At 45.2% G+C, this 21317-nt stretch overlaps 1 protein-coding gene across 20 annotated transcripts in view; it reads left to right on the top strand.

Annotated features, from left to right (window-relative positions):
* IKZF1 (IKAROS family zinc finger 1) overlaps window positions 1-15932 on the top strand; it is a 98652-nt gene extending 82720 nt beyond the window's left edge. For 17 of the 20 annotated variants that reach the window (XM_032244235.1, XM_032244221.1, XM_032244230.1 and 14 more), the window contains 2 exons: window positions 3433-3567; window positions 11401-15932. In XM_032244235.1, the coding sequence (XP_032100126.1) occupies window positions 3433-3567; window positions 11401-12110 (845 nt within the window). In that variant the 3' untranslated portion in view covers window positions 12111-15932. The remainder of the gene's footprint in view (window positions 1-3432; window positions 3568-11400) is intronic. The other 3 variants (XM_032244229.1, XM_032244222.1, XM_032244231.1) reach the window with 1 other exon arrangement.
* The last annotated feature ends 5385 nt before the right edge of the window (window positions 15933-21317 follow it).

Below are 21317 nucleotides of genomic sequence, written 5' to 3'. Positions count from 1 at the left end.
TCACTAGACTGGGAGGTCAAAATTCAACAAATGGTGGAGAATTTATTAAGCCTTATTCACCTTTCTGACTTTGACAAATGGTTCTAAAGGGAAAATTCACCAGAATACCCTCAGATTATTCATGGCAGATGAGAGCAGGAAAAAGCAATGTTGAGAATGGCTAAAAGTGGATTCTGGTTAGTCTTGGCATGGAGAGGCAGCATCTCATCTGGCCAGAGCTCTGCACCCAGATGCTGTCTTCTCTGCCAGTCAACCAGGGACCTGGAGCTCACAAGCGATTCCTCTGGGCCTCAATTTTCTCACCTGTGAAATGGGAAGATACCATTAAATCATCATGTGGCTTCTTTCAAAATCTCAGGTCTAGAATGGAAAGGTGTTGAGGGTGAGTGGAAGAGAAGAAACGGGATATTAAAATAATAATAATAGTAATTTAACGGTTATTTATTCACATGGCAAGACCCCAGGACAGAAGACTAATGGATGGGGAGATGATTATGTTCCTTTGAAATAAAATGTCAACACTCAAATACCATTTTTTCTATTTAAAAAAATGAATGGGTCTTGAAAGTAAGTGCTCCTAATGATGTAGTTTACATAGTAATGCTTAATAAGCCATTTTATTTACTCAAAAAATATTTACTGAGGACTTATAATTGATAATACCAAGCCCTATTGAATACAGTAATCTGATATGCACATAGAATTGAAAAGACAAAATGAACAAAAGAAACAGACAGTATATTGTTTCTGTCTGTTTCCTCCACTGTTTTCATTACTAAAGGAACAAGCTGCAATGCACAGCCAGCTGAGGGGCACTGCCTGGGGAGCAGGGGAAGCAGCACTCATTGCACTGAGACCTGGGTTTGGGTTTTCTGTTTTTGAATACGACCCAGAGCTCGTCGCTTAAATGTGAGTGATAATTCATGCCTGGCCGCCCTCGTAGCAACGCTCTGAGAGAAACGTGAGGGAGTAGTTCCAGGTGTGAGCAGGGGCATAGACACGTGTCAGGTACTTACCTAAACATGGACGTTTTGGCCACTGACATACTGACACCTTCAAGCTAATCCTTCTCTGTTGGTCTCTTTGTCAGTAAGATTATGTCCTAGTATGTGTATTAAATGTTACCCTGTGGTGAGTGTCAGTTTCCCCCTAAGATGTTAATTTATTCCCTTTGATGGTTAAGTTACTTGGACTACCACAGTGATGCCTCTATGTCCCCACACTCAGGAGGCATGAAAGCTTCTCTAGGAAGGAGCGGTGATCTGGTCTCAGTGTGGCAGCAGGCAGAGTCAGGCCCGCACTTAATTACGTTGAATTGTTTCTGTCTGGTGTGGCATCAAAAGGTGCAAAATGATCATAAACACCTTGCGACAGTCACCTTTGGTTTTTGCCTTGCCAACACCTAACCCTGGTAGTTCCTGCTGCTTTAAGGAACTTGGAGCATTGAGAAGATCCATCAAAGGACTTTGACGGAAGTCCTCCTGAACTACGCTGGGGGCCAGGAAGACAAGCAGGAGCTTGGTCATTTCAGCTGTGCTGTGCCTGGGTGGGTGGAACCTGTGCCTTCTGACGCATCTCTCCTCTGTCCCCCTCTGCGAACCCCTCATCTCTGCTCAGATGGATGGGCGAGTAGTCTCTTCCCCCACCCCTGACGTCCCGTTAGATTGGGTGGTTACAGTAAAATCAAAGCCTCAGCTAGGTGATATAGGAAAAGATGAATTTTTCTGAATATAATTTTCTTTAGTAAAAGGCTTTTGGGTCACCTGTTATAATTTCTCATTGTCTTTATAGATAAAAAAAAATAAGTTTCTCTTGAGCCTCTGGTGCACAGTCACCAGCCTTTGGAGGTGCATGTATCTAAGGACAGAGTAGCCCATGACTCAGGAGCATCAGGCTCACTTGTTCCTTGCTGTGATCAACTCTGGGGGTGGAGGCTTTTGGGAAGCCCTGTGCCATGGTGCAGAGGAAGACCCCTCATTGCTGGGAGCCCTGGGCAGGCTGCATGCGCGGCTTTGCAGGGAAGGATGGACATGTCAGAAAGCACATTAGCTTAATAGATGAAGTGTGTGACCAGTGGAATTGGATTTTATGGATTTATGTTTATCTTGCGTGTAAATCAGGATGTGGGCTATATATGTTTGCCCACTTAATAAAAAACACATATTTCAAATGTTAAAAATATACCAGCAACAATAGCCGATTTGAAATATGTGTTTTCAAAGTTACATTTGTAATCGCATTGAAAACATAAAATACTTAGAAATGAGGAAAATCAGCAAACCGTACTGAGGCAAGAAAGAAAATGTGGGAGGTTAGAGGGGTGGAGAGGGCTGGATGCTGTCCATGCGCCCCTGCCCAAATTACAGTATCACTTCAGCATAAAACTGGCCTGTAAATCTTACTGGAATCTGGTAACCATGTATCCTGAAGTATCTGGATATAAGCATGAGATAATTGGCAGCGTTTTAAAAGAAGAGTAATGTCAAGTGATGTATGAAAATGTGTCTAAAATGGATGGAACTCTTTGAAGAATAGGCAGACAAATCAATAATAGACATGGATAAACCTACCGAAGACCCCGCGATAAATCAGTGTGAAATACCTGAGGCAGGAACAGTACAGGAAGAATTGATCAGGCATTTAAGGTAATCAGTTTCCATTGTCAGCTCCTTATACACGAGGATAAATTGCAGGGAAATGAGTTGTATTTTTAGAACTCCAACCACAATAACTAGATGTAAAAGATAGATGCAGCTATGCAGGATGCAAAGTTGTACCTTCAATTATGGAAAGAGACGACATAGAACAATCGAGAATGACTAGAAATGGGCCACACACCAACATTCACCTCCGTAATTTGTAAATTCTCTACAACAGTCAGGGGTGCTTTGAGTTTCAGGAGTTTGCCGTGTGTTCAGAGATAAGGGGCTCTGGTGTTTTCTCCGCATTGCCCAGATCTGCTGCAGTACTTTGGGGGCCACATTTTTGTATCTCAGTTCACTGTGCTAGTCCATGAAGTCAGACGTTAGGTCAGACAGTTCTTTGCATCTCAGAGGGCTGCTGTTAGGACTGAGTGAGGTAGTGGATTTGGGAGTATTTTGGAAGTTAAAAGGACTTGTCCAAGGGACATCATTGCTTAATCCAGTCCAGCCTCTGGCGATGGTGGTGGTGCTTGTGCAATTGGATGTAAAGGGGACAATGTGTGGTGAGCAGCTGTCGGAGGAAGAAGCCTTTGCAGGTGGCTGGTCGTTGGCATTGCTGGGGCTGCCTCCACCTGTCTGGCAGTGTTGCTGGGAAGATTAGAATTAATCTCTAGGAAGGGCCTGGCTCTTGTAGGCACTTAACAGATGTCAGATTTCACATTGGACATGACTGAACCCTTTAAACATAAGGCATTTCTAAACTGGCCTCTTTAACTGTCTTTGACTTTAGTCATTAAAGAAGAAACTAATCACAGTGAGATGGCAGAAGACCTGTGCAAGATAGGATCAGAGAGATCCCTCGTGCTGGACAGACTAGCAAGTAACGTCGCCAAGCGTAAGAGCTCTATGCCTCAGAAATTTCTTGGTAAGAGTTAAATGTTTGCTGTCTCTTAAAAAACAACTATGCGGGTGTTTTAGGTACAAGTGGAAATGAGTTGAGGGTAGAAGAAAGGGAAAAAAGTGAGATTTTTTTTCAAAAGCAAAAATTGGCAAGCTATATCTTCCTTAAATATCTTAGAATTTTTTCCAATAAGTGTCTTAGAAATAACAAATCTCCTGCCAGTTTTTCCTAGATGTGATTGTGTAGTGTCTGCGGACTTCGCTGTGATCTGCCTGTGGGCACCGTCCCTAAGGGGAGGTTGGGCCACTGTGCACGGGATGGAGAGTGTGGGCCTAGCTCAGCTGGGGGACATCACACTGCAGGACACCCCAGGCCTGGCCAGCTTCTTCAAGCTTCAGATCCTCATTTTTCACATGAAGCTCTTAACGCTCCCCTTATGGGGACTCTGAAGGGTTCATGGGAGGAATTGTACAGTGACTGACCCCTGAGAAGTGTCTGCCGAAGACTGGGTTTAGCTAGGCTTGCTGTTTTGCCTAATGCTTTGAGAGATGAAAAGGAAGAACAAGACCATGTTTCTCTCTAGGAGCATTGCCCAGAGTAGGTGACAGGCACACCAACACGGCCATCCAGCCAGACGCTGCAGGGTCCGAGTGGGAAGGCGTAGGCTTGGACCAGTGCAGAGTCAATACAGAGCCACTGACACTCGTGAACTCCGCAGCATCTCACGGGGTGATTGTGAACATGCCGTGACTGCCGGATATGAGAACATTTGGAAACCCTCAGTGTGAAGGTTAACTCTGTCTAGGAAAGAGGACCAGTAAGTGCTTCATGAAGCTGAGGTGCACCTTGGAAGAGGGATAGGGTTTTGGCACATTCTAGGTGTTGGAGGAATGGGGCAATCTAGGCAGATGGATAAAATCAGTGAGAAACCGGAATGCTGACCACGGGGGCTGGATTGAGGGCCTGAGGACATGACGGAGGAGCAGGGCGTGTTCCCAGCTTAACTCAGGTACCCATGGGGAGGCAGGAAAAGTGAAGCTGTCCCAGGTAGCTGTACCACAGGATGAATGGCCTCCAATGCCAGGTGAGATAGGGACCCTTCATTCAGTCAGCAGGAAAGAAGCATGGGCATATTTTTGATGAGCACAATGGCTAGGACAGTAAAGACAGCAAGTACCAAAAATGACTGGAAAAGGTGGAGTGTGGAGGCGGCGGCAGCGGGCTTGGAAAGAGAGGCCTGTGCAGGGGAAGGGTTGATGTCGGAGGAACGTAGCAGTGAGGGCAGGGATTGGGTGAAGGAAACCGTGAGTCAGTCACACACACTGAAGTAGAGTAGTGTGCCCTTGATGGAAAGGATTACACGAGGCTCTGGGAAAAGACGGGGTTCTGTTTTTGACATGTTGATTTTCAAGGACCTCTGGTGTCTGTGACACATGGGGAAATTGTGGTGGGGGGTGCCAGAACAGGGGCTAGTGAGGCCAGGGGTCTCAGAGGGCACCTGTTGACCTGCAGGATGGCAGGAAGGGGGAAGGACAGAGGCAAGGCCACATCCTGGGCACCAGCCTCAGTTTCAAACAGGGCTCCCTTTTGACCTTTGGATTAAATAGAGGTTTGTCATAGGTTGGGGATCAAGAGGAGCAAGGGAGAGAAGGATTCAGTTTACAAAAGGAATGAAAGCCACTGGCTGAGGCAGTGAGGAGTTGTCCACATACACCTGAACCTTTGGACCATGAGAACGAGGGAGACCCTGCCTTCCTGAACAGAGCAGGAGTGAGGTCCTGTGCTGAGCATAAGCGGTAGGATTCCAACAGCAGTGGGCATAGGGCCCACAGGCTGCCCCCTGAGCAGCCAGCATCTGCTTGGAGGCCCCCTGGGATGGACATAGCGACAGAGAGATGGGTGTTGACTGGGAGATGGGCAGAGATAAGGCAGTGAGTGTGTGCAAGGGGAATGAAGGGTTGCTGACCTTGAGAAGCAGGGACGGCATCCTCTGTCAAGTGAGGAGCCTGCAGAATGCTTTGGTGAATGAACATTCGCAGCCCCTTTTAGCTTTGGAGACTTGAAAACAAATGAGAAATTCATCTGTGAAACTAGTGGAGCCACTCCCCAACCCCGCCAGTGTGAGACCACAATGTGGGCGTTGGCTTGAGATGCTTCCGTGTTGATAGATGAACTAAGCAACACAGTGCTCTGATGGTGCAAAGCAAAGATGAAAAAGGAGTCCCCAGGGGACACAGTGGGAACAGTGGGCAAGGGTAGCAGAAGAGGAGTTAGAAGCAAAAGACTCACAAGCAGCTGCGTGATCTGTTGGTGATTGGCAGTTCATTTGTAAAATAATGCCTCTTCCTGCCCTAAAATGCCTACCTTAACCCCACTTCAACTTGATGAGATTTCCATCAGTCATTCCTAATGTATCACAGCTTCTGCAGCCCTAAAATGAAAAGGCCAGTGAGTCTCTAAGGCCTCGCACCTAAACTCTCAGGTGCCGTGTTTAGCCTTCATGTGAGCTTAGAAAGAGAGTAGGAATGCAGCTGTTCTCATACAAGCTGGCCCAGTAGTGCTTCAGTTGAGAGCTCCATGCTTCAGAGTCAGCTCCAGCTAGGAGTGACTGGTGGTGGCTTAAAAGGAGTGACGGATGTGATGGTGCTGTCAACACTAGAAAGCATCTTAAGAATGTAAGATGACAGGATTTTCACGTTGACCATTGCTCAGTGGCATATGGTTTTGCTTTATTCATCTATAACCTATGGCTAAAATTTTTACCTGAAACTTTGACATGTGTATGAATAAGTATTTGTTTTGCCAGCAACATTCCTTACCATCAGGGCCACTAAAGATCTCCTCCTCTGAGATCATCAAATACAGGAGAACCGGACTGATTCATCTAATTAGAAAAGGGATTATATTAAATAGTAATACTTGTTGGTTTTAGTCTGGTGCGTGAGGTAGGAACACTTTTGACATAGAGAAAAGCACAAAGAGGAAAACAACAATTACCAATATTCCTGCTACCCATTATCATTTCTTTGGTATATTTTCTTCTTTTATAAGAAAAAGAAACCCTGTTATATTATTAAAGTAACACAAAGTTAATATAAGGAATTTTAATGCAAAGATAAATGTTTTTAAATCACCACAAATCCCAACACCCAGAAATTACCAATATTAAAAACGGGGAAGCATCATTTCAAATATCTTCCTATGCATATGTATGTGAGTGGACAGGCTGATGAATAGATGGATTGATGGATAGGTAAATAGGAAATAAATATCTTCATAAAGATTCCAACGTAGTATACATGCCTTAAATTCAAGAGGTGAAAAAAGACCCAAACAAAACTGGAGAACTGGCTTATCTGAAATATTCTCTCACATGAAGGGATATTATTTTTAAAGACTCCTCTAAGATTAAAAATATGTATTATGTATTAAAAACATTAAGAAATTTGAATTATTTTTTAAATCCAGTTGTTTCCATTTAAATAGTATCTACTGGCTCACTGCTTTGAAAAATAAGGACAGTATTCCAGTTCGCATTCAGCGTTCCAGGGTTCACAGTGTCTTACTATTTTTACATTGTTCAACTTTGTAATATTCACATTCCATTCTGTAATCATAATTCATAGTAGTTTATTTATTACTAAATCTATTTAAATAGATTCAAGGATCAGACCCTGCCCTTTTATCCCTATTTCTGTTTATTTTGATTAATCTCTTCATTGATTGGACTTTACATTCAAGCAACTTTTTTCAAAAAGTTTCTGTAGGTGTTCTGTGATTGTATTGTGTTTGAGGATGGTGGCCTGTTGCCTTTGTTTTTGAGGAGCATTTTGACAGAGCCTAGGGTCTTGGGTCACTGCTTTGTTTTGTTTTGTTTTCTCCCTTGAGAGCTCTTTAGATTTTGCTGATGGCATTGCTTGTTGAATGTTGCTATGGAGACATCAAAGTCTAGTGTAACCGTTTCTTCTTAAAGGTGATTTGCATTTTATTTCTGAATGCCTGAGGGTTCTTTCTTTAACCTTGAAGTTAAATACCCTAATTAGGATGTATTTTGGTCTATTCATTCCGAATAAAAATTTCCTACCATTTTATCTAGAGAGTCCCTTTTTTCTCTATTTCTGGGAAATTCTCTTTTATATAAATATGTTTTGTTCCATCTATTGTGATCTCTGTTGAGGGATACCAGTTGTCCGTATGTTAATTTGTCTTCCATATCTGTTAACAGTTCTTTAAGTTTTTTGTTTATTTCTTTGTCTATTTTTACATTACTCACTGTTCTCTTGTGGTTTTCCTCTGTCAGTAACTTAATTTTTAGTAGTTCCTGTTCTATTACTTGCTATTTTTAATCCATGCATTAATTCTATAACAATATTATTTTTCTCCTTATTTTGCTTTCTGAAACCTGTAATCTCTTTGTTCCTTTTATTCTGTTGCTTTTGCATTTTATTTTGCATATTTTTAAAATTAGTTCCATGTTGTGAAGCAATTATGAGGCATTTTCTCTCTTCTTGGAATTAAGGACTTTTTTCCCCTAGGATGGACTCATTGGTCTGTGTTTTACTTCCTTTCTTTCCCTGTATTACTAGCAAATATTTTCATAGTAACCGTGACATTTCTTTTCATCTTGCTTGTTCTGCTTGGTCTAATATAGTTTGATTGACGTTTCAACCTTCTTCCCACTGTATTTTTTTTTTCCTGTGAGAGCTATTGAGTTTTCTAAATCCTGAATGAATGCCAAAGATGGGGTTGGAGGAGTTTGGTGAGGAAAAGTGCAGCCTTTGTTAAAATACTTTTCCTTTGCCTTCTCTCCCTCATCTGAAATTTAGCTAAATGCCCTAAGCCATCAGCACTGAACCAAGTTGGGGAATGCTTCATCCCCACAGGAGATACTCTGGGGCTTTGGGGCTATCTGCCCTTTCAGTGTAGACCACGGAGGACTTTGCTTCTGTCCCAGGGAGCCTGCAGGGGCTCACTTCTCCATGGTCATCTGATTCTTGCCAGCCAAAGTTTCAACTGCTGTTTTGATCAGAACAGGAAACAGATACCTATTTGAATCATGTTTGTATAAGTATGAGGCTATGAGGGAAAATGCTGAGGTTATTGTTGACTTGTACCTAAAGATTTGGAAATGAGATTAGCAGCCAAGCTTTGCCCTACATCTCATGCCAGAATTCTCTGTTTCTTTCCAGTCTTTGGTGTGTGTGTGTGTGTGTGTGTGTGTGTGTGTGTGTGTGTCTGTGTTTGTACTCATACACACCATAACGAAATACATATTACATATGTAGTTTTATATATGTAATATTCGATGTCTATACGTCACATGTTCTTTCAGCTGATTGCTGTTGGTGAAATTTATAGGTTTTTATTTTTCTTGTTTTGTTGGATAGTAGGGAAGAGAAATTCTATGGGTAATTTCCATGTTCCACAGTAATCTGGCATATATGTTGATTTTTTTCCTACACCCATTTGTTGTGATACCAGGTTTTGAAAACAACAGATTTCAGTGGTTGCTTGGGAAACCATGGAACCATGACTTGGGGAGAGACAGGATGATTAGGTGGGAAAGCATCTTACTGGTGGGGCTGTAAAGACTTACGTTTAGCAAAATTGGCAAGAAAGTCCATTCCCCTCCTTTTCTTGCCTTGATTCGGTAGAGGGATAGACTTGGATACAAACTAGAATGGATTTGTCACAGGACATTTAGTTGCTCAACACAAAAAAAAAAAAAAATGTGTGTGGTTTCAGCAATGTTATACCATTACTTTTTCTGACCTTTAATGGAGAGAAACACCACTTCTTTGCTCACTACCATTGGCTTCATAAGTTTTCATCCTGTTCTGTTTCTGGAAGGGTATACCTAGCCATGCACAAGTTTTCTTTTGGTAATCAGAGTAGGTGCCACTTCTGACCACCAGTATATGAAAACAGACAGAAACCAGGCTATTACATGATACATATCCATTACAAAAGAAGACATGAAACTCAAAGATACTTTATAGTATAATGGGGCATATAGTCCTGGAAGATTCTTAATGGTCACAGATTTTATAAAAGGACTATTAGTAAATTTGTGAATTACAGAGTAGTTTATCTTTCTGTTAGTAAGAACGAGCTGAAGCCCTCAGTGTCAGGTGCAGCGTGGGAGGTGGTGGAACCTTCCCTTGTCACCACCCTCATGAGCCACCATCAGCCATAACCTGCACTTTGGGGAAGTCTCAAATTATCCCTCACTGTTGTCCCTTTTCAATCTGTTCTTTCTACAATGAATGAGAAGGCGACTTCTTCCTTCAAACCCTTCAGTGGTTTTCATTTTCCTTTAGACAAAGTCTGCCTGGCTGGCCTCTGCCTGTCCCTCTTGTGTATCTCTCCAGCATTGCCCCCACATAGAGCTCTGGTTCCCTGCCCTTCACCTGGTCCTGCCACACCTCCCAGCCTCCTCTCCCTTCAGAACCTTCCGTCTTGTTATCCCCGACAATGGGACACAAAACCCTCCTTGTCTGGCTGACTCTTACAAGATCAGAAGCCTGTGTAATGCTCTCATAGCAAGCTCCCCTTGTCTTCATGGATTTCTCAGATGGAAGGAATTATCTGTGCGATCATGCATGAACTTCTACCTATCCTCCCCTAGTAGCTGTTTGTTGCTAAGGATGGGGACCACTCTCACTTGCTTACCATTCTGTCCCTCTGTCCCGTCCAGATGTGTTGAAGGAAGGAAATACACACAGTAGGGGTAAAATATAAACTGTTCAGACATTCCCTGGTTGGGCTCATGTGCTTTGATTAATTAATGTACCACCACTGAGAGTAGAACACAGCCACAGTCTTACCAGTAAGGGTGCAGTTACTGTCATTAATGAATTTCCTAATTAAGCCATGATTATTGAGAAGGTGTGTCTTCAAGACATTTTTTTTTATTAAGATGTCTACTCCAAAGCTAATTGAACAAGCCAAATCTAGGCTCCTGTTTCACCATTGCCAGGGAAATGAGCTCATGGACTCCTATGAACTGATGATGTTAGATCAGAAGCTTCTCGAGGCCAGGGCCCAGTCACTGCTGATGCCTCTACAGTAGTAACATCAGTAGTTCTCAATAATTTTTTAAGTAACAGATGAATAGCGAGTGTTTTCCCCTTAGCTTCCTTGCCGCGCCTCCTGCACTCCCTCACATGTTTCTGTGGAGCCCTGCTTCAGGCCTGCCAACTACAGAGAACTACTATTAAATCTGAGTATCCTTTCCACTCTCATCACAAATCAGAGCTCATCTACCTTTCAGTTGTTTATCAAAAATGTGTCATTTTATTATAAAAAATATACGGTCATCACGGATTTTGATTAAATTTTATGCTCGATCGTTAAAATTATTAAATGTAATTATTAAAATTATTAAACATCCCATATTTTAAATATATTGTATATAATGAATAATGATAATTATTGTGTATTTTAAGTCAATAAATGTAGAATTTAGTTGTAAATTACTGAGAACACTCTACTGAAAATGCATCATTTAAAATACGCTATTTCAAATATGAAATGAAATACAGTAACATAATTCAAGTCAAGTCAATTAATCTTTGGTTCCCCTATTTATTCATTCATCCAAGAAAATCTCTTTAAGTGCCTATGATAGGTAGGTCCTGGCTCGTTGCCCCCCTAGACAGATGCATGGGGTGTGGTGCAGGTGTGATGTGTCCGCAGGTGTGTGTGTAGGTGTGCAGGTGTGGGGTCCGCAGGCGCGCTGGGCCCCCAAGCCGTGTTCCCCTTCCCCTCCCCAGGCGTAGATTTCAGCTGTCGCTGCCGGACCTGACCGGTTCCGGAGGTGGTCACCCCCCACTCACTGTCACCTGCTTCCCACAGGGGACAAGGGCCTGTCCGACATGCCCTACGACAGCAGCGCCAGCTACGAGAAGGAGAACGAGATGATGAAGTCCCACGTGATGGACCAAGCCATCAACAACGCCATCAACTACCTGGGGGCCGAGTCCCTGCGCCCGCTGGTGCAGACGCCCCCCGGCGGCCCCGAGGTGGTCCCGGTCATCAGCCCCATGTACCAGCTGCACAAGCCGCTCGCGGAGGGCACCCCGCGCTCCAACCACTCGGCCCAGGACAGCGCCGTGGAGAACCTGCTGCTGCTCTCCAAGGCCAAGTCGGTGCCCTCGGAGCGCGAGGCGTCCCCGAGCAACAGCTGCCAAGACTCCACGGACACCGAGAGCAACAACGAGGAGCAGCGCGGCGGCCTCATCTACCTGACCAACCACATCGCCCCGCACGCGCGCAACGGGCTGTCGCTCAAGGAGGAGCACCGCGCCTACGACCTGCTGCGCGCCGCCTCCGAGAACTCGCAGGACGCGCTCCGCGTGGTCAGCACCAGCGGGGAGCAGATGAAGGTGTACAAGTGCGAACACTGCCGGGTGCTCTTCCTGGATCACGTCATGTACACCATCCACATGGGCTGCCACGGCTTCCGTGATCCTTTTGAGTGCAACATGTGCGGCTACCACAGCCAGGACCGGTACGAGTTCTCGTCGCACATAACGCGGGGGGAGCACCGCTTCCACATGAGCTAAAGCCCCCCGCGCCCCCCGGGCCACCCCCAGGAAAAGCACAAGGACTGCCGCCGCCTCGCGCCGCCAGCAGCAGAGACTGGACTGGACCGGATAACGTTGTGCTTGGATTTGTAGCTGTTTTTCGTTTTATGTTTGAGTTGGTTGGGGTTTGATTTGCTTTTGAAAAGATTTTTATTTTTAGAGGCAGGGCTGCATTGGGAGCACCCAGAACTGCCACCTTCCTCGATGTTTCCCCAGACTGCTGGCTGAGATTCCCTCACCTGTTGCTTCCTAGAATCCCCTTCTCCAAATGATGAGTCTAAATTTTCAGAGAGAAATAGATAAAACAGGCCACAGCCCGGGAAGGAACGTGCTGGTCTCCGTGCTAAGCACGGGGTTCACATGCCAGGTCTTTTCCAGTCCCCAGACACAGGGAGCACAGCCCCTGCCTGTGGCTCTACCAGTGAGCAGATGGACATGACAGATGTGCCACCGCCCAAGTGCCCATACAGCAGGGCCAACAGTCTGTGCCCAGGCCAGCTTTGGGCCACATGCAGCTAGGTCTCAGAGGCTGCATTTTTGAGAGAAAATACTATTTTAAGTCGTATTCTGCATAGGAAAATGAACTGTTTGGGGAAAGCCGTGTCTAACTGCCCTGGGTGGAGGGAGAGGTCAGGCTAGGGCCTTTCAGCTCCTCCTGGATTCACTGGCTTTGCGGAGACTGCTCAGATGGTCTGAGCCTCCTAAGGTTTGCTGCCAGTATAGGAGGAGCCAGTCTTCCTGTGGGCATATCTGGGGAGCCCAGTTCCCCACTTTTTCACTCCTATGCATTTAATGGCCCCCAAAGTCTATCACTACAGTTTAAACACCGGTCCCGAAATTTGGATCTTCATTATTTTTGAACCTCTCAAACGGCAACATTCGTCAGAAATCAAAGCTTTATTTCAGATCTGTTCCTTCCCTGGCTGGTTCCACCTAAGAGCAGAAGAAGCCTCTTTTCCTGAAGAAATCCAGTCCTAGTCCTCATTTTAGTTATGTGCATCTGTTTGTAGCCGCAAGCCTGAATTTCTCAGTGTTGGTAAATTTCTTTCCCTCTTCTCACTGTATATTATTCTCATTTTAAAGCCCATAAAAGAGTGATTTAGAATGATCATTAATTTTCAGCTTAATGAAATACGTGAAGCCCAGCATCTCTCTTGCTAACACACAGAACTCACCTGTTTGAAACTAAGCTTTCAAACGTGGCGAAGCCCTTTTCTGTAACGGCAAAGCAGCATGTGTGTTCACATATATGTAGGATGGCTGGCTCTGCACCTGTGGGATATTGGAATGCACAGGGCAATCGAGGGACTGAGCCAGACCCTTGGATAGTAATGCCACCAGATCTCCCAGGAAAGAGGAGGCAGGTGGCATTGCAGGTGAGAACCCTGCCCATCCATGCTATGACATGGAGGCACTGAAGCCCAAGAAAGGTGTGTGGAGATTCTAATCCCAACCAGCAAAGATCTCCTTTAAAATTAATGCTATCATTAAGGTCATTACTCTCAACCACCTAGGCAATGAAGAATATACCATTTCAAATATTTATAGCACTTCACCAACACTGTCCCAAGATGAAGCAACAGAGGGGAGATTGTACATAAGCACCTCAGCATTTAATCCAAACAGGGGTGCTTAGTCTCAGCACTATGACATTTCGGGCTGAATACTTATTTGTTGGGAGGAATACTTATCCTGTGCATCGTAGGATATTTAGCAGCATCCCTGCTCACTACCCAGTAGATGCCGGTAGCACCCCAAATTGACAACCCAAACTGTCTCCACGTATCACCAACTGTTCCCTTTGAGGAGAAATCACTCCTGTCGGAGAACCACGGACCTAAATGAATTCTAAACCCATCAAAGGTCTGGGAAGCCTTCCAAGAAAAAATAAAATAAAATAAAGCACTTGAAGAATATTCTCAATATTCCCAGTCAGCAGTATCAAGCCTGACTTGTGATCCTGTGGAACCATTATAAATTCTATAAATGAATTATTCCCCTTCAGTCTTCAAAAACATATTTCCTCATAAACATTTGAGTTTTGTGGAAAGGATGGAGTTAACAAAGATATCATTCTTGAGTCATGGATTTATCTGCTTACAGAAGGGTGTGGCATTGGAAACTGGAATAAACAGCATTGCCACACCGATGCACTGGTGAAGGAAGAGAGAGGAGCAAGGGCTTTAGACAGCATTCATTCAATATGCAATTACAGAGAAAGATGCGCCTTATCCAAGTTAACATCTCTAAGGTGAGAGCCTTCTTAGGGTCTCTCTTAAGAGACTCTCTTGAGTTTGTTGCAAATTTCACCTACTCTGTCCTTTTCCATTCATCCCACTGTGTCAATTGGTTGAAGGGAGTTATTTTTTCAAGTGGAATTCAAACAAAGCTCAAACCAGAACTGTAAATAGTGGCTGCAGGAATTCTTTTCTAAACTGCTTTGCCCTTTCCTCTCACTGCCTTTTATAGCCAATATAAATGTCTCTTTCCATACCTTCTGTTGTGGTTTTATAGTGTAACGCCATTTTTCTTTGAAACTATTGTATTTAAAGTAAGGTTTCATATTATGTCAGTAAGTAATTAACTTATGTTTGAAAGGTGGTCATATCATGTACCAAAAGTTGCTGAAGTTTCTCTTCTAGCTGGTAAAAGTAGGAGTTTGCATGACCTCACACTTTTCATTGTGTAGTTCGTTCTGTTGTATGATGGCATGAGTGTGTGTCTTGGGTACCGCTGTGTACTGCTGTGTGCCTAGATGCCATGCACTCCCATTGTGTTTGAAGTAAATATTGGAGACAGGAGGGTTACCCATAACAGCTTGGCCTGTTGATTACAGCTAGAAATCGCTGTTTTTTGTTCCCTCCCGCTCCCTGCCACCCCACCTTCCCAGGATGTGGATAGCCTGAATCTCAGCTCCTTGCCTCATATTCCTTCTGTAATTTGTACCTAGAGAGTGTGATTATCCTCATCCAAGAGTCACTAAAAATCATTGCATTATCATTGTGTTATCACCAAAGGATAACTCCTAGCTCCAGTTGCTTCAGATAGCAGCATGTCCCATTTCAAATTTAGAATTAGCTGCATAATAAAATCTTAGAACCTTCCTTGAGAAAGAGCTACCTGAGAGTAGGTTTGTTATATGGTTTCCCCTCCTGTTTTGTGCTTTTCTCTTTTTTTTTTTTTTTTTTGACTGCAAACTACGAGTTTTGTCTTGTCCTTTTCTTGCCAAAACAAACACAAGATGAACTGAACTTATTCAGACAAATCATGACACCAGTGTATCCTTCCTTTCTTCAGTTCCAGCAATAATGAATGGTCAACTCTTTTAAAATCCGTATCTCTCTCATTCATTTCAATGTATTTTTACTTTAAGAGGAACCAAAATTATTAGACTTATTTAAGACGTACAGGCATCAGAAAAAAAGAAGCACATATGCTTTCGGTGCGATGGCACTCACTGTGAACATGTGTAACCACATATTAATATGCAATATTGTTTCCAATACTTTCTAATACACTTTTTTATAATGTTGTGTGTGGTGATTGTTCAGGTCGAATCTGTTGTATCCAGTACAGCTTTAGATCTTCAGCTGCCCTTCTGGCGAGTACATGCACAGGATTGTAAATGAGAAATGCAGTCATATTTCCAGTCTGCCTCTATGATGATGTTAAATTATTGCTGTTTACCTGTGAGCAAGGGATGTACCACTGGAGGGATAGAGTATCCTTTTGTACACGTTTTGAAATGCTTCTTCTGTAGTGATAGCACAAATAAATGCAACGAATACTCTGTTTGCCCTATCCCGTGAAGTCCACACTGCCATAAGAGAAGACCCAGCAGCAGAGCAGGAATCTGCCTAGACTTTCTCCCAGTGAGATCCCAGTATGAGAGGGAGAAGTGAGGGGCCTCGGGACAGCGGCAGTACCACTTGGGAACATGTGTGGTATCATGTGGCTGGCGCAGCAGTTCAGCGCAGCAGACCTCCCGTCTGCAACAGTGCTGGGCAAGGGGATTCTAAGTCCCCGTCTTGAGAGTGGGTGAGGTTAGAGGGCAACAAGAGGTACATTTGCAGTTCTCCACTGCAGTATGCTGCAGGCCTTCCGTGAGTGGCCGGGCCCAGGGTGGTGGGAGCACAGAGGGCAGAGTGACCACTGTGAGTGCACCTTCAGCATAGCCACTTTGCAGAGCCGCAAGGGCTGGGCTGGTGCTGGGAGGTTCGTCTGAGCTCCGCTGTGGAATCTCACTACTGCAGACTCTCTGGTGAAAATGCTTGTGCCTTTCGGATGAAGAGCCAGATATCATTTGGGTTCAGATCCAGCCAATCAAGTCAGGTGACTACCTTTAATGTGGCACAACATCGGATCCAAACAAGACGAAACTCTAGGGAAATAAACAGTGCATTGGGTTTCACACTGGGGCCTGGCACCACTAGCCAAGCAGGACTTTTGAAAATGTCTTTGCCAAGGCAGCATCTTTAGGAGAACTTTTCAGCCTCCTTAGGTTATCTCATTGAGGGATCATGTTGTATATATGTACATGTACATATAATGATACATCTGTTTACAGATCTGTTCAGCCATTTTTATAGCTACAGCTTGCATATTTCCCAGTGATCACAGTACAAAAAAATAAAGAATATCTACAGTTAGTTAAAAAATAGCCTGGACTCAAACTAAGAGGGAAAAGTAATTTAGAAGGGTGGGGGTCGGGCAAGAGGATGATAAAGATGTTGAGCTATATTTTTGTTACACTCTAAAATACGGGCTAGCAGCTCAATGCCTTAGGAAGCTAGACCAGCAACGTAGTGACATGAAAAAGAGGTTCCAAAACTCTTTTAGGAGCCACGGGTAGGATGACAGGCTTCATTTGTTAGTTTTCACTAGCTTGTCTTTTACAGAAGAATTACCCTCAACATAGCCTTTCGACGCTGTAAATCTTGAGTATTCATTTACCCTCTTCTGGTCTCCTGGAAACAGCTGCCAGCCGCATTTCACTTCTCTTCCTAAGGAGTAGGGTAAATTTAAAAGCCAAGTTATAGTTTAGATGTTACTATAGAATTTTGGAATTGGAAATTTAAAATCAGGACTGAGGACTAGGAGACCCAAAATTCCTGATCTCACTTCTGATGAATTTGTCACATTTTCTGTCAAAATAAAATGTCTTGGAGGTTGTGACTTCTTGGTGAAACCCTCTCACATTCTCGTTGAAAGCACATGGGTTCTCAAGGAACAAAATCCCTTTGGCTGTTTGCAAAACTCACGTCTTGTCTTTATGGCCTCTCAACTCCAACACAGGGCCAGGCACAAAAGAGACACTCAAGGTATTGAGCAACTGGTAAAAGACCCGGAGGAAGTTTCAGACAACCAAAGCAGAAACTCCACGTTCCTCCAAAGCCCAGGACATCCATGTGAAAACGTCTGGCCTTTCCTCTGCACTGGAACCCAGAACCGCTGGCACAGGGTTGCTGTTGCCTGTACAGATCTGTCTTGTCTGCCTTTTTGCAAATCATCCGCCCCTAACTTCCTCTAAGGAGGCAGAAAGGGATTCCCCGTGGCTCTTAGAATAGCAACCCTACCCTCAGCATCCTAGGCTCCCATTGGCTTCTCCTGCCATTAAACAGGCCTGAGCAAAACCAACGCCCAGTTTTGGGCTGCCGTGAAACTCCCTCATGGACTCCAGCCTTGCCCAGGCTCCACTGCCTCCAGTCGTCTCCCAGGATTTTATTTCCCAAATGCAGCTCGGAATCACCTGAGTGGCTATTAAAAATGCAGCTTTCAGAAACCTCCTCCTGAACATTCTGGAGCTGGAGGTCTGGACACAGCCCACCCAAGAGGTGTGGGACTAGCCCCCAAATTGTGCTAAGCAGATTTCCAGTCCATTCCCCTTGAGACAGTTACACCCTTGCCTCTCTTCCTGGGCCTAAAACCCATTTTTGGAGGGAAGGAGAGGAATCAATAATAGTCTCTTTTCTTTTCCTCCCGAGTTTGAAACAACCCAGATATTATAGATAAAAGACGCAACAAGTGGAAACAAAAAAGAAAAAAATAGCTTTCTTCCTCATAAAACTGAAGAGAGGACATAGCTTCACGGTGTGACCCCAGCGGGAATTATACTCGTCCTGCGTTAGATAGACTTGCCACGTGGCCACAGGTAGCAATTAAGCTCAGGAGCCCCCAGCAAAGGCTGAGCCCTGCCCTACAGGATGGGGAGATGGGACCAGACCCTGTACGCTGCAGGCAGCAGAACCCCGTGGAGCAAGAGGAAGCGCACTCGGTTCCTACGACCAGACTCAAGTTCAAGCCACTCCTTTCCTCCTGGGGTCCAGCAAGGGGCTTTACCAAAGTCCATCCACATGGAAACAGGAGACAAGAAAATAGAGTTCACAGCCATCCCCGCATCACCCCCTGGATCTCAGCGTATTTCCCCTAGTGGAGAAGCCAAGCCTGTTCACCCGGACCTCCATGGTCCACTGAGATGGGAGGTCATGCCTCAGCTGCCATTGGTCTCCGCAGTGACTCTCAGTGTCACAGTGCCTCTCTCTAGCTGCACTTCAGTGGGAGCCTCCTAAAGGCCTCCCTGCCTCCCCAATCTCCTTAGTCCAACCCAGCCTTCTGAGTTCTCAATAGTGATTGTGTTAAAGCAAGAAACTGATCAGTCACTGACCCTGCCCTGCACACACATCTCCCCTGGTTTCCTGCTACTTCAAAGCCAAGTGCCATTTTCTCAGCCAGGAGCTCAAGGTGGCCCTGCCTTAGAGGTGTCCCTCTGGGCACGCTGAGATGTGCATATGGCATGGTGGTTAGGAACAGGACTCTGGAGCTGCCAAGCCTGGGTGTGAATATCTGCTCCATACATTAAGGCTGTGTGACATTGGATACATGGCCTAACCTCTCTGAGCCCCAGTTTTCTCCTTACTGAAAGCCTTGAGGCTTACAGTGAGCAAGGATTAAATCCTCAGTGTCTGTGGCGCACTGGGCTCAGTGCTGCGAGAGTGGCTGCTCAGCCTTTCTTGCCTCGCCTGGCGTTTCTATAGCACCGTCTAGCCCCCTTATCTCATTCCAGCTGCGTGACAGCCAAGCAAGACAGAGACCATCCACATCCCCCTTAGAGATCAGACAGTTGTGTCTGGGAAGCACCAAACCGCCTTGTAGCCACACTCATGTTCTGCATGAGCCTGGGGAAGATGATCTGTGCCCCATCGTAAAGTGAAAGAAGCATCTCGGGGCTCCACAGAGCACTCAGAATCCAGTGCAGCAGAGGCAGAATGGGCCCAGGCCCCTCAGTCCCTATCTTCTCCCGGTTCCCATTCCATCTCGGCAGTGCCACCTCCAGGGAGGATACGGGATTTGATACACAGGAATGACAGGATTTGCAATCCCATGGCTTCTGAATTCCAGGGAGGGGAGGAGAAAGCTGTGGGTAAAAACCCGTTTTCGGAGGAGTCTCCCTTGGCTGCCTCCTCAAGCAAACTCATCCACAAATTGCACATCAAGTTTCCCAGCCTCCATCTCAGTGAGCAGGCCCCTTCACTTCAGAGAATTCAGAGGCCTCTCTGGGGCATATGCCAGGGCAGGCACAGAGCAAGGATGTGGGGTTGGGGGTTCTGGAGAGCTCTGATCCCCTCCAGCCCTGCAGAGCACGCAATGCAGCTGAGCTACCGGAGAGCTGGTCCCTGAGAGTACAGAGAATGAATGAATCTGAACTAGAAACAGAAGGGCGGGAGGACCAGAAAAAGAAACGAGAGACAAACAGCGGCTGGGCAAGGAAGGGCTATTTCAGAGTGCTGGAAGCACAAGCTAAGCTAAGCATCAGGGGCCTGGGAGAGCTCTGCAAAATATCAGGAAGCCTAAAAGCATCTAGTCAAAGATGAGCGCAATTACAAGCACACTCAAGACCAAGGACAAGAGCAGGAGCGTTTCCCCAATTAGAAAATGTCCCTTCTGTGTCCCTGCTGCCAACACACAATGACACATTTGACTTTTGACTTCATTCTGTTATCTCTGCACTGCATCTTATCTCTGGCTCTTGTTAATCTTAAGATCCTTCGTTGGTTTGCTGAATAACTTGAACTGCAAAGGGGGAAACTGGGAAGTTGGGAATAAAGTAAATCAATTTCTTCTTGACACAAGAGACACTCCTGACGTCACATAATGACCTGACCCACTCACATCACATCACCCCTGAGCCCTCAGTGCCTGGCTGTATGCTGGTATCAAGGCTCACAGCATCACAGGGGCTGGGGACTGTAACCACCTGCTTGTGCCACGTGTACTCCCTGTCTGTCTCTAAGAGTACTATTGTCACCTCCAGTTCTGCAGATGAGGATTTTGAAGCTTGGAAAAGCTGAGTAACCTGCCTGGGGTCACACAGCTGGAAAGTACTAGGACCGGCACTTGCCCCTGGGCGTCTGGCTCCCGTGCCTGCCCTCCAGAAAGCATGGCGAGAAATGACCCAGCACAAAGGTGATTATGAAGCAAGGGGCAGTGAAAAGTGCTTAAAGTGATAAAGCCCAGTGGAAGGAAGCGTCCCTTCTCCCTGGAAGATTACAGAAGGCTTCCTGGAAGAGATCTTGTCTGATTCCAGCTTTTCAGAATGACCGGGATTTTGACATTGGAAGCAGGGGGGCAGCAAATGTGAATGAAATCTATTGTGTGTCAGAACCAGAAGTCCAGCAGCAGTAGCCCCGTTTGTCTGGGAAGGAGTACTCAGGAGGAAAAAAAAATGGGAGATAAATTCAGAAATGTAGATTCAGGACAGACAGGAGGAGTTTGAGCAGGTGAATAGGGAGGCATCCAGGAGCCTTAGGAGGTGAGAAGGAGGGGGTGCACAACAGGAACTCTGGAGACAAGGATGGGGGCCGTGTCGTCCCGGCAGAAGAGAGGCGTTATCCAGAGCAGATGTGCTGACGCTAGCCAGCAGAAGACAGGAGAGGAGAGAAGCAGAAAGAGAGGACCAGACTCTGTCACAAGGACACAGGCTCCATGAACAGGGATTTTTTTTTTTTTAAATTTAGTGCCATATCCTCAGTGTCCAAAAGAATACCTGGAATATAGTAGATGTTCAATAAACATTTGCTGCGTAACATCTATTTAAGATAATTAAATCTATTGTGCTTTGAAGAGAGGTGAGGAGTTGAAACCTAGTCTCAGAGCCTATATGAGCCATCACTGAGGAAAGGGAAAATG

This window comes from Sapajus apella, unplaced genomic scaffold (genome assembly GCF_009761245.1).
Source record: "Sapajus apella isolate SASKATOON/1434 unplaced genomic scaffold, GSC_monkey_1.0 scaffold54, whole genome shotgun sequence".
Classification (NCBI taxonomy): Eukaryota; Metazoa; Chordata; class Mammalia; order Primates; family Cebidae; genus Sapajus; species Sapajus apella.
Note: the sequence above shows the minus strand (reverse complement) of the source record. Positions and strands in the feature narration are given on the sequence as shown.